Here is a 14,152-nt window from a genome sequence, read left to right on the forward strand (position 1 = left end):
AGTTTTTATAAGGAATTCAATTTCTCACCATCACTTTTATGAATCTAAATTCAACTTAGGTACACCGGTAAGTTCGTAATCGTTTGATTTGGAGTACAGCTCATCAATGCTTGTATACTTTATCATAATATTCATAATTGTTTTTAGTCATATAAGATAAGTTAGCGGCCATTTGGGCATTTTCAGAATTTGGAACCTCCCAATGCGTAAGTCGTTAACAAAAATTAACTCGCTGTCAGCTTTGTGACGACAATTAAGCATAAAATCTGTCTAAAAATGTACTTTTTTCACATTCTGAATGTAGATTATCGTTTAAAGTTTATGTAATTAACACAAAAACAATATTTTTATTGAAATTTCATGCTAAATTATCGTCACAAAACTGACAGTGAGTTAATCTTTGTTAACGACTTACCTACGCTAATTGGCGGGTCCCAAATTCTGAAACTGCCCATTTTTATAGCGTCCTGCAAATGTTTTTTAGAACCTCAAATTTCTATGAATACAACGTTTGGCCCTTGCACAGGCGGAGCTATTAAGTCGCTGTTAACTTAGCTTGCTAACTTTGGTAGTGGGGCGTACTTGCTAGACGAGCGAGTTGGGCCTAAAGCGGGAGGACCGGCGTCAGGGCTGCGCGGCTACTCTGTTGCGCCGTGCCGACTCCCGCGATGCGCTGTGCACTTCTGCGGTACGGAGCGTGATACCAAAGATGTCTTCGTGGTAGCGATTTTCCTCCTAAGAACAGAGAAGTTAGTAAATCTCGATGAAAAAATACATGTACCTAATGTGTCATTTGTCATCAAGCGCTTTGTCGACATCAGCAAAGTAGGTACTGCGCAGATACATCTTAAGCGAATAGGTATTGAATACGGAAAACTGCCGGCCTAGCCGAATGACAGTCGTTAACGCTAGACGCCGATAGAAACGCAGTCTGGCTCTCTCACGCCAATACGGAAGAGCGATAGATACGATAACGATATTTTTATATTGAAGGAAAAAATGGAAAAAAATTACGCTTCCGGCGGGACTTGAGCCCGCATCATATATAAAAATTTATATAAAAATGTTTAGAATCGTTAGCAGACGTTTCTGCTTGTTAAAAAATAAATTTACGATAACGATATTATCGTAAGCGTTTGTACATTTTGTAAAATTACGTACCCAGGATCGTTTAGTGTAATTTACTAACCTTTAATTTAAACATGAAGCTTTGAACTTGATCTTTGGTCATATCGCTGTATTTCATTATGATTCCTCTGAGCTTTTGATTGACGTCTTCGGCCATTTTGCAGTCGCCGCATACGTAAAAGTGCGCTCCCCGATTTATTAATAAATCGTGAATTTCTTGGCCTTCTTTTTCAGCTAACTCTTGAACATACATCTACAATAAAGAAAATGACATTTAGAAACATAAATTAACTGAAAAGAATATTTATAGAAATAATAGTGTCGGATCTTACCTTTGGAATGTTCTTTTCCCTTGACAAAGCAAGGAAAACTTTGGTGAGGACATTGTCTCTCAAAGCTTGCTCCTTTTCTTCTCGATACAGGTCCATAGTCCTCGTTCTACATCCAAAGAAAAGCCAGACAGGCCCAGGGTTACTGCGAGAGCGAGAATTAAGGAGCGCTCTTCGATGATGCCAGAAACCACGGAAAGGTGCAATGCCAGTACCAGGGCCGATGAGGATTAATGGAACTGATAGGTCCTCAGGAAGATGGAAGTTTGGAGCGCTGGAAATAAAAATATTTGTTAAATATTTTTGTTGAACCTGATGGTCTGATGATGGTAACTGAGTACTAAGAAAAATAATACCTTCTAATGAACAAGTACACTTCATCACCGGGCTTCCGGTCCATAAGGTAGTTGGAACAGACGCCGTAGTGAACGGGACCTTCTCCATCTGTTAACACATAAAATAAAGAAAAACTTTTGTAAACGAAAATTTTGTCTGCACATAGGTATGCACCTACAATGAGATTTATGGGAGAATTGTTACCTTGAGTTCTGTATGTAACGACAGCCACTGTAAGATGTAATCGCTTAGGGTGTGCAATAGGCGAAGACGATATGGAATAAAATCTCGGCTGCAAAGGTGACAGCAGGGCAGCCAAAAGGGATGCGCTTGGTCTGGCTGAAGGAAACTGTTGCAATACTTCAGGCAATGTAGGGAAGTGGAAGTGCCGCCAATCTTCGTATGCTCCAGGGTCCTAGACACAAATAAGCACAAAATCACTTTAAGGACAAGTCACATGATAAAAACCTCGACTACAATACATGACCAAGAAAGTTGTTTATACTTACAGTCGCTAATAAATTCAGCTGTGTCCTCTCTCCTCGTTTTCACAGGTTGTCGCCAGATATTGCAAGAGTATCGTGGTTGGAGGAGTAGTGATATCTAGAAAGCGTGTGAATAGTTCACGCACACTAACTATTGGCAATCTTTCATGTGGCTCCCAAGATTTTACCGGCCCTAAAAATGTTTAGGTAGTTGAAATATTTATCTACTAGTATAAGGTATAAGTCTCATACAAGTGATGTATTTATTAGGTATTAGGTTTAACCATCTTATTTGTGTCCGTAGTCTTACCAGCTGATGTGTGTGTTTCCTTCATAAGCTGGAGCTGCAAAGCTTCGTCATAATCTTCAATGTCTTTTAAGCGTGCTAGTAAACTGTCAACCAGTTCTTTACGATTGCATGCAATTATACCAACGTGATCGCCAGGGTCATATTTGATTTCGTCCTAAAAGCAAAAAAGAATTTTTCAAAACTCTCAAAATCTACAATTACTTTGACTTTGATGTCTGTAACATTTTTTTTAAATTTACCTTTGGTTCCATGTCAATAAAGATAGTAGATCTTTCAGCTGATTCATCGCCCAAATCTTTATTCGCCCTAACAACACACGTCACAAGTTGTCTATTGAGGGTGGATTGAAGTGCAACTGTCAAAGATGGGGCTTTGTTTTCTGGGTGGGTAAACCGGACAGTTTGCTCACTCAGTGCCACTGTTCCTAGCGCTCTTTTTGCTTCTTGTAGTGTTTCGTCGTCATCCAAGCAGAATGTTTCACACGCAACCTAGAAATTAATAAAGTTATTCATTTTTATAATGGAATGGAATAATAGTAACATTTTCATAAAAAAGTACTTAGTGTACTTACATTAAACACACTGGAAGCCCATTTTCTAAACGCCTGATCTTGACCACACATTTCGTCACCAGTGGCCACGTCATGAATCCTCTCGCCGCCAAGGTCACCCAACAACTTATCCACATATTTTCCAAAATTGCAGAAATTGGGATAAGCGCTAGAACCAAGCGCAAACACAGCAAAACGAACATTGCTGAGTGGCCCAAAACTATCAATGGATACTGTGTCAGTGGCGCTTCCTAAAATAATAACGAAGTTTTTATTTAAGCAAATGTACATGATATAACAATTAAGTTTGTAATAGTGCTAGTCATCTGTATCTTACCTATGAGTGATTCCAATCGATTTAACTGTTTGGGATTCCCAACCGTGAATTTTTGCAATTCCATTTGGCTGTTGGCTTTAATAAAGGATTTTGGTGTCGGCATATTTTGAGCTCTGAAACATGTCAGGTACCTGATTAATGTGATTATTAATACTTCCTTCTACCGACACTACTAAGAAAAAGATGATATTTATTCATTTATTTCAATATTTTTTGACCTATATTTGTGACGTGTATAAGAAAAATATGCAGATTACGAGTATCTTTAACCTAGTGTAACAACCGTAGTGATAAACTAAACGATTTAGAAGATAGATGGTTGTAAAGGACACGTCAAAAGCTATTAACGTCCTTTACACCCATGATTTGATAGGGTCGTAAATGACGGTCTTAGATGATTTTTATACAAAACCGGGGCGTAATTGTAACCGAAATGGTACAAATGTTGTGCTAAGTTTACAATTAAAAACTGGAAAAATGAGTCAAAACGTACTTAATATGGCATAGAATAGACATTAGTTTAATGCAGTGTATTATTTATCTAAGCTATCTTAGAAACAAAAAAGAACAAGACTATTTTATATCCAGTTTTGTAATAAAGAAACAATATTTGCTTAAAAACGATCTACTAATACTTTGGCAACAAGCTCAAAGTTATTTTTTTAGTATTCGCCGCTGTTGAATAGTCAGTAGGTTACGCATTCAGCCTTTACTTCTAGCAGGGAAACGCTTTCGTAGTATTATTATACTGCGACGAGATGTAGGTATTTAAAAAAAACACTATGGTAATCAGGGTACGTACCCACAACGTATGCACAAACGCTCACGATAATATCTATTTCGCTATATATCTTTATCGGTCTTGCGTATTGCACCAGACTGCATTTTTGTCGGCGTCTGGCGTCGACGATTGCCATTCAGCTATGCCGCCAGTAAACTTTAACAGTAGACTATACTAACATTTAGTGCGACAATAACAGGTGCGTTTCTCTAGCGAATGAGCGTTAGCGTTTGGTGACTTGGCTATGTACCCACAGGTACTTAAAGCATTGACTATAGTATTTCTAGGATTGAACTCATAATTAAGATTATTCTTATTTAACAGGTTAAAAACTAAATAACAATCTTCTGTTTTAAAACTATCAAAAATATGAATCAACATAGTAGGTAGTCTTGACTACAGTTACTATTATTTATTAGTTGGTCACAGTTTGTATACGCGTCCTAACTTGCGTTTATAAATAGGTACTTAACTCTTAGTTATTCTTAGAACTTCTTTCTACTTTAGACTTAAAATTACTGTCGTATTAATATAGTCTACTGTTCACAGTTGCTGATTAAAGTTTACGTGATTACCATTAGTGTTTTTATATTTACTTAAACTACGAAAGCGTTTCCCTGCTAGAATTAAATACTGAATGCTTAACTTATTGAGAGTTGAGACAGCGGCGAGTACTAAAATAATACTTTCCAGAATACTAGATAGTTTTTAAGCAAATGTTGTTTCTTTATTGCAAAACTGGGTATAAAATAGTCTTGTTCTTTGTCTTAATGCTAAATATTTAGACAAATATACACTGTAACACTATTGTGGCTATTCTATGGCATATTAACTACGTTTTGATACATTTTTCAAGTTTTTCAATTGTAAACTAAGCTAAAAGCAACTGTTTTTAGCATTTGTACCATTCCGGTTACATTTACGCCCCGAATTTGTATAAAAATCATCTAAGACCGTCATTTACGACCCTATCAACTCTAATTGTTCAAAAAAATCGTGGGTGTAAAGGACGTTCATAGCATTTTGACATGTCCTTTACAACCATCTAACTTCTAAACCGTTTAGTTTATCACTACAGGTGCTACACTAGGTTAAGGATACTAAAAATCTACATATTTTTCTATATACGTCACAAATATAGGTCAAAAAACAAAAAAGATATAAACATTTTTCTAAAAAAAAGTTGTTTTTTGCTTCTCCTGAAAACCTGCATTTTGATGATTGCAAAAGTTCTTACCCGGCTTCTTCAACTTGATCTGCGTAAAGTATCTCGCAAAGATGTTCTCCAAAAGCCTACAAAAAATAAAATATTAATATGGATATCAATATTTTAATTGAGACAATCAGTTTAAAATATTACTTACTACACCATTTTCTGGCGGATCACCATTTCCAAAAGTGGATGTAACAACCAACAATAGCGCTTCATGCTCTATTGAGGTTATATCATAGTCTGCCATGCAATGGACCTAAAACAAAACAAGTTCTGAAGTTAAGTACTGCGACATTTCACTAGTACTTTATCTTGTTAGCAAACTAACGAAGTACCTGAGCGTTGAAGGCATGTCCAAATATGACTCCTAGCTCCTTGGCGTATTGCTCAGATTTGCCAGTCTCGGTCGCATACAAAACCGTCGCCTTAATCCTCTTCGAAAGCGCCCGGCCGAACAGTTTGGATGTAAATTTGACAGCTCGAGCTATCTGCTTAAAGTGGAACTTTCTGTTTATCGGCTTTTTACCGGTGATTGGCTTTGACTTCTGCCACTGATGGGTCTTCCATGCTGGTTCCTAATTTATGTAGACGGAGGTTAATAGGTCAATTGTGGGCAAGCTTTTGTTTCTTAATCAAGAGTTGACGTTTATACTCATGTTTGGAATACATTAACGATTATTGCTGATTTCAAAGAGCTGATAATTGCTGTTCGCATATAAACATGTGGCAATAAGTAGAGGTAATTGATAAAGTGAAATTTGAAAAAAAAAACTTATGAAAAATATTTTGACACAGACCTGATATTCGTAGGAAGGCCTGAGATAATATAACGCCATCTCCTGATGAAATACCGGTGTGATGGATGACGACATTGGCGGGACGATCCATATCCAGTCCGCTGGACAGCCCGACCTACAACAAAAGTATTCATGATTTACAGGGTGTAATTTATAAGGTGACACATGTTCTTTACAGGATTGCACTCATTACGTCAGAATTGGTTGTTAAGATAGCAACCCTGTAATTGTACAATTTATAGTGACCTATACTTGAATGGCACCCAGGATATTATTATGATGTGATTTCCACATATTCAACGTTTTTAGAGTGAGAGACAAATATGTAGGAGCATTCCATGATTGGACTGTCCCGTACAAACGCATTATGTTCCTTGTGTTGCCAATTTTTTTCGGTGTTTAAAGCAAGCGATCACGATTCTTCACAATGCCCTACATAAAGAACCTCTTACACAAGCCAGTTTACAGAAATACCGCGTTTGTACGGGACAACGGTAGACTAGTTCATGGAATGCTCCTCGAGGACTATTGCCTAATGTTTTGCAATTTACGCTTTATTTCAGCGCATCCATTTTCTGAGTTACACCAGCAATGATTTATCACTTTTCAAATGTGTAAACATTAATTAGCATACTTTGCGGCCGCCAGTCATACCTAAGCGGCCAATAAAAACCGAATTAGGTGTAAATTATACCTCTTAACTATGAATTGTTTCATGGGAGCCGGATTCTAATATAATTCTCAATAGTTAACCAAAACGCTCACATGACATTATGTTTATAATTGTGTTCGTGAACATGTGCATAATATTATTTTGTTTATGGCTGGCTCAGTTCTCAAGACTGCAAGGCCACCGGTATGACAGTTTTATGGTCTATACCTTCTATGACTCTGCGTAAAAAATGGTAGTATATTTGGAACTTATGGATCCCATTTGAAAAAAGATTCTTAGTGGATGGTGCAATAGCAAATTTTTACTTAGGTAATGGTGTCAATATGATACAAGAAACTAATTCAGCATCCTTGATTTATACGAAAAAGATACATGTCTTAGTAATGACTGAGTAGCTTAAACGATATAGCTACCTATATCCCAACGTTAGGAGTCCCCATCCTCAAACATATCAAAAATCTGGGTGGCTAAACCTGACATCTATCCTTGGGCCCTAAAAACCAATCCTGCCAATGCCCTATTTTTAGACCTATAAAGTACACTGTAATTTTTTATCAGTGGCCCATTTCTTAAAGCTGAGAGTTAGAAGTTACAAGCGGAAGTCTCTTTTCAACTTGTCATATTAGATAGTGACTACCACTTGTAAATTGTAACTGGTAGCTTCGAGAAATGGACCACAGGTGGTTAAAACATTGCGATGGCTGGAATTAAGTGAAACCGTGGATTATTTAGTTTTTACTAGCGAGGCTATTTTGAGGCCATTGTAATAGTCGGATTTACGGTATTTAAGACTCCGGAAACCGTGAAAAAGAAGTTTTTAATGTAATGTATTCTAAGTGGCTCGCGTCATCGTTTAATTTAATTAACAGTCGACTTCTTGATTGTCTTTTCTGTAAAAATTGATTAATATAACGTTAACTTATTTACTATTTCAATGAAGTTTATTTTAGTCACACCTGTTGGAAAGTGAGGACAGGGACTAAATTAAGCTCATCGGTTTAGTAACAGCCTATTTACTCTAGTTTTAAAAAGAAATCACATTTCGGTCAAATTCTAATGAACACAAGTTAAATTATAATCTATTGAAAATATTTCAACTTGTGCTGTCTTAAAGTAGTCACACTACTATGTATATAAATTAAAACCGAAATAAATTACACATATGAAATGTTTTAATTTCGGTCAAACTTAAAATTACGAAACAAATTTCTTACCGTAATCGGTTCTCATTGTCCAGATGCTTGATGAAGCTCTCAGAAGCGGTGTGGTGGTCGACGATGGTGGCGTTATGTTGCTGGAAGCTGTGCAGCACGGCGACATTCACTTCCACCAGAGCTTTGTCTTTCCACAGGGTCACTGGCGTTCTGGTGTCGCATCCCATTTTCTGGGCCACTTTCTGATTGACAAAAAAAAAAAAACATTCAGTCGAATTGAGAACCTCCTCCTTTTTTGAAGTCGGTTAAAAAATGGTGGTATAATTTACTGTGGACTCCAATAGGCAACTCATAGTAGTTTTTTAATCATTTATACGTCTCGCTCACTGTTGCGAGACGCTACCCTCTAACTAGTGACTTTAATGGTCATAAAATAATGCCTAAGGCTTCTTTTATTATTGAAGATGTACAGTCAGCATCAAAAGTAGCTGATTAAATTACGCTTCAGAACAGAAATAACTACCATCCCGTAACCGTTAAACAATATTTCTGCGTCTATAAATAAAAAAAAATAGCTAAACTTTGACATTTCTGAGTACAAACTTTACGTACATATTTATTTATAGTACCTGGGCTACCGAGTTTCGCTCGGTTCTATTTTATTATATCACGTCTTTATATAAAAAAAGTAATGCGAAAGAAAAACGCATGAAAACTCAAAAAATGCGTTTTCCGGGACCTAAGGCTAAGCTAAATAGATTGTTCACCCCCGAAAACCACCACATATCTAAAATTCTGCGAAATCGTTAGAGCGCTTTACGAAATCGTCGGTAGTCGGTAAAGGTATAACTTGGTATAAGATTTAGAAAGTTTATTCAGGATGTCAGATATTTTTGGTGCGTTTATTTCATCTGCTACTATTGCAATATTGATGGTATTGATACTGATTGTAGGTATCATAGTAATTCAAATTACGGCAGAATGAATCAAAACTTGTAAAGTCGCCGTCAATAGAATTTGTGAACAATGTAAACAAACCTTGTAAAGTCACCGTCAATAGAATTTGTGAACAATGTAAACAAACCTTGTAAAGTCACCGTCAATAGAATTTGTGAACAATGTAAACAAACCTTGTAAAGTCACCGTCAATAGAATTTGTGAACAATGTAAACAAACCTAGTAGTCAAAATGTCTTCAATTTCCATTGTAACTCATCAGATACTGGCTAAACCCATGTTTTATTTAATCAATTCATATCACATTATGATCCTCAACCTTTGAAATAATAAAATTTTGCTGAAATATTGATATTTTATAAAATAGTTTGTTTACATTGTTGATAATTTCTATTGACGCCGATTTTAGTCAAAATGTCTCTAATTTCCATTCTAACTCATCAGATACTGGCTAAATCCATGTGTTATTTAATCATTTCATATCACATTGTGATCCTCAACCTTCAAAAAATTAAAATTGTGCTAAAATATTTATATTTTATATGATGGTTTGTTTACATTGTTGACAATTTCTATTGACATCGATTTTACCTACTTTTATCTATTCTTTTAAAAACTATTCACTGTCGCTCTCTACTGTCCGTAAAGCAGGTGACCTTTTACGACTAAAAATATTGTATACTATGTAGGAATAAAATGGATGAATTTCAACAATAAGATCAAAGTTTCACGTATTTGAAAACGTGTCAGGATCGCTGGGAAGGTAGCTTCCTTACAAGTTAATAACCTGACGCCCGTTTATGTGATTTTATTACTACAAGGGTCCGGTCACGTCTGTTGCTTATCCCAACGTGATTCCTGTTAACGATTATACCGTTTTCTGAATAGGGAAAAATAAATGGCTATAATACACGTGGCCAATGTCCGTCCGTATCTTACAAAAAAAAACTTTTCAGTAGAGATGGTGCTTTTTTTACGCACTAGTGCGAGAAGTGGTTGATTTCTTGTCAGGTCGAAACTTCGGGGGACCACCTGTACTGAAAAACGTCGTACGATACACGTGCGAAAAGGAAATTCTTAACTCGTGTGACACTACAATGTTGCTACTTTAATTTATACTCTTTTTGGTCAGACTGTAAGTGTGAATAAGCTTAAATTGTGTGGATAGGTTCATTTGTACCATACAAAATTAAAATAACGATAGGCCTGGCGTCCACACTTAGGCGGAATCGAGCCGCGTCGAATCGAGTCCTAAAACATATTGGATGCGATTCGACGCGTCGCTAATGGACGCAATTTCATAATGCAGAAGACGAATTAATGTGTTATTCTCGCCCTTCTTTTTGGCATTCTCTTTAACCCTTCTACTCCGCCTTATCTCAAAGAGCGTTTCAAGTTTCTCTCGTCTATCAGATGTTCTCAAACTCATATTCTTGCTCCTCCACCATCTACTTCTAAATTCTATAGCAACTCTTTTACCTTCCGGGCTGTACGGTTGTGGAATTCCTTACCAGTAGAATTAAGACTAGCAAAATCTCTTCCAATTTTCAAAAATCAGCTTAAATTATACTATCTATCTCTATGTTAAGTTGCCATTTTTATTTATTGTATTTATGTATGAATGTATTATGTGTATGTAAGGTATATTTATTTATGTATTTTGTATATATGTATGTGTGTTTGTGTTGGTTTTCTCTATATTTTTTATTGTTCTTGTACTGCCTGTTAACTTTTGTTTCTGTTCCGTTTTTCCAGCTACCCTAAGGTTGTCTGGAAGAGATCGCTTGTTAGCGATAAGACCGCCTGTTGTTACCTAGTTATACTCTCACTCAACATTCTGTATATTTATAACATGTAAAATGGTGCAATAAAGAATATTTACTTACTTACTTAATGTGACTCGACTCGGCCACACTAGTGGTTTTACACAGTATCCTATAATCACGCTATCCTCCGTGATTTTTCTCACTTAATGATAATGGTCTCACGGAAGACCAGCGCTGGAAGTCGCCAGCAATATGCTGAGGTGAGGCCATTTCGTGGCACTTTATTTTTCTATGTCATTCATAAATATTGTTTATTGTCTGTGTGTTTACGAATAAAACTGTTTTTATTCTATTCTATTCTATTCTATTCTATTCTATAAATTACCTCAAGCATATTAAGCCTGTTGACGTCACAAAAGTTCCTGCAGCCGATCTCCGTGCTCATGTACCAGCCGTTGAATGCGTTCGCGGTGAACTCGATGCCGCCGCAGTCGAAACGCATGCTCGATACCGCGGGCAGCGCATACCAGCGCAGGTTCAGCTCTTCAAACCATTCGTACCTGCGAACATTTCATTAGTGCGTTTGGTGGTTAGATGTTTGCAGTTTACGCTAGTAGCACAACATTTACGCATAATATTGGTCGGGTTAAATACGCTGGTGGCCTAGCGGTAAGAGCGTGCGACTTTCGATCCGGAGGTCGCGGGTTACCCGGCTCGTACCAAATGTGCCAATGAGTTTTTCTGAACTTGTGTGCGAAATGTCATTTGATATTTGCCAGTCGCTTTTCGGTGAAGGAAAACATCGTGAGGAAACCGGACTAATTCCAATAAGGCCTAGTTACCCTTCGGGTTGGAAGGTCAGATGGCAGTCGCTTTCGTAAAAACTAGTGCCTACGCCAAATCTTGGGATTAGTTGTCAAAGCGGACCCCAGGGCTCCCATGAGCCGTGGCAAATGCCGGGATAACGCAAGGAGGATGATGAAATACGTTTTGGAATAAGGTAAATATTTTTCAAGTACCTACTGAAAATGCGTAGTCAAAAAGATTAAGATAATTATTTACTTTACAAACGGACTGACTTATATTAATAAATATCACACACAAGAAAAAGTGATCACGTCTACAGACGGTCAAACCGAAAATCGAACCCGGGTTTTTTTTTTACGTGGTGGTGCCTTTTACCTCCCGTCTATTGTGGTACTCGTCCAATATCTATTTTTTATGCAATCTTTAAAAGACTAGGCGCTTTCCATAATAATCTACATACATATCCTCTACTAATACTTAGTAGTATTAGTACTACTATACTAAGCTTGTCTAGGTCAGATCGTTAATTAGCATGAATGACATGACATTAATATTGTGTATAACTCTGTTGTTAACTTTGCATTTGCGGAGTGGATTTGTGCCGAATACTAAAATAAGTTTTTTAAGGTAGGGACAAACAAAGCGTTTTATAAATGGTGTTAAATTTAACTGATTACAGCAGTTAACAAAAGGTTGCACATAAAGTGGATCGGGTGACGCTCTTAATTAAAACCAAAGTCCATCAAAACATTAATCTATTTCGTCACAAAGGAAAATTGCAAAAGTCACTAAACGCACTTCGGTAATGAAATTTAAATAACCATAACGGCCAGCCAAATGTTCAAGAAGATAACCTTCTTAAACCGGAAATAAATCACTTTTCAGTTCTAGCACTCAATTATGAGATAGCACGCACTTTATCACATTAACACTCGATAACATTATTATCAAAGCAATAGATTATTGAATGGGTGCCGATTTATAGGCCATAAACGCAGATTGGAGATCACTGGACCACAGTTTTACGATAAGCAATCTGCTCTGTATGGGCAGGCGGCTCTTTTCGCCTATTTGCAGGCCTTCACTCGTGTAGCACAATATGCATTCCCCGACTTTTTATGTTGGCATAAATCTGTGATGGAGCGGTATGGGGCGACGTGTTGCTCGTGAGTAGGGATGACGCCAATATTATATTCGGCAACTTCAAAAGACCTTACAAATTTCAAATTCTTGAAAAGGTGTGAAATACGAACACTATGTTTTATTCGGATAATCCGAATACTGTTTGACTTGATTCCAACGGTCACTTTTCATCATCGCACCGCTCGCCATCGACAGGGCGCTCATCCACACACCTTGCAACCTAAATGGTCGCGCACCGTGCGGTTTTAGAGGAATTTCCTCCCACGAACGCTCCGGCTGTGGAATGAGCTCCCTGCCGAGGTATTCCCGATGAACTACAGTATGGGGTTCTTCAAAAAAAGAGTATACAGGTTTCTAATGGGTCGGCAACGCGCATGTGACACCCCTTGAGCTGCATGCGTCCATAGGTTACGGTGACCGCTTTCCATCAGGCGGGCCGTATACCCGTTTGCCACCGACGTGGTAAAAAAAATGGTAGGCCCATATTTCTTTTCTTAGATTAGGTTTTTTACAATATGAGTATAAAAGTAAAATAAAATAAAACACTTACAAAACAATATAAAACATATAAACACATTATAAAAAACCTAACCTAGGGTGCCGCCAGCAGCGGGGCAGGGCCCAAGCTGCCGGTGGTTAGGGCTGCAGAGAGAGGAACCGTCGGACTATCCGCGCTGTGTCCAAAATCACCGCCTTCTGCATCTGGCCCTTGATCCAACCACCGAGCGAGAGTCTCTTAAGATGTTGGTCGAGACTCTTCGCTATGAGACCGTTCGCTGAAACGACTATCGGGACAATGATCGTTGAATCAACATCCCACATGGTGGTTATCTCGTGAGCCAAGTCTAGGTACTTACTGGCCCATATTATTATTATACCTATGTCACACCCAATAAAAACAAAAAAAAATGCAGAAACCACTATATTAGCGATTTAAAAAGTATTCTTGGAAATATGTGAAATACGAAGATTACGTTTTGAGGACACGTCGAAAATAAGAAAGTATCCTGCAGGGACAGCACGGTCGCGAGATATGGTATCGCGGTAGGCTATCACACTATATATAGTGTGCTAGGCCCGCTGTAATTAGATTTTATTGATACAAAAAACTATAATTATAAAAACAAATACAAAAATATAATCTGTTTAATGCTCTGCTTTGTTGGCTAGCACTTCTAAAATCAATGTGCAGTTTCAATATTCGGTCGCCTAACATTTTGTATTTGGCCGAGAGATGGGGCCGAATATGCGGTATTCAACGAACATCCCTATTTGGGCCATCTCTACCCGTAAGCAGCTGTGTAATACATAGTTTGCTGTCGTAAATCGCACATCGCGTATGCAAATCCGGCATTTTATCTCTACGTAGGCATCTAAATAGGCCTTA

General features: G+C 37.5%; 1 protein-coding gene across 1 annotated transcript in view; it reads right to left on the minus strand.

Annotated features, from left to right (window-relative positions):
* Nucleotides 1-364: 364 nt before the first annotated feature.
* The window catches only part of LOC125227846 (nitric oxide synthase-like protein), a 39,653-nt gene continuing 25,865 nt past the window's right edge, over nt 365-14,152 (minus strand). Inside the window, 17 exon segments of the mRNA XM_048132220.1 lie at nt 365-735; nt 1,190-1,381; nt 1,461-1,731; nt 1,814-1,901; nt 1,998-2,208; nt 2,303-2,337; nt 2,340-2,471; nt 2,589-2,742; nt 2,828-3,076; nt 3,160-3,389; nt 3,476-3,588; nt 5,494-5,549; nt 5,621-5,725; nt 5,805-6,044; nt 6,267-6,381; nt 8,154-8,335; nt 11,201-11,375. Of these exon segments, the coding sequence (XP_047988177.1) occupies nt 625-735; nt 1,190-1,381; nt 1,461-1,731; nt 1,814-1,901; nt 1,998-2,208; nt 2,303-2,337; nt 2,340-2,471; nt 2,589-2,742; nt 2,828-3,076; nt 3,160-3,389; nt 3,476-3,588; nt 5,494-5,549; nt 5,621-5,725; nt 5,805-6,044; nt 6,267-6,381; nt 8,154-8,335; nt 11,201-11,375 (2,659 nt within the window). The 3' untranslated portion in view covers nt 365-624.

Source organism: Leguminivora glycinivorella, chromosome 7, assembly GCF_023078275.1.
Source record: "Leguminivora glycinivorella isolate SPB_JAAS2020 chromosome 7, LegGlyc_1.1, whole genome shotgun sequence".
Classification (NCBI taxonomy): domain Eukaryota; kingdom Metazoa; phylum Arthropoda; class Insecta; order Lepidoptera; family Tortricidae; genus Leguminivora; species Leguminivora glycinivorella.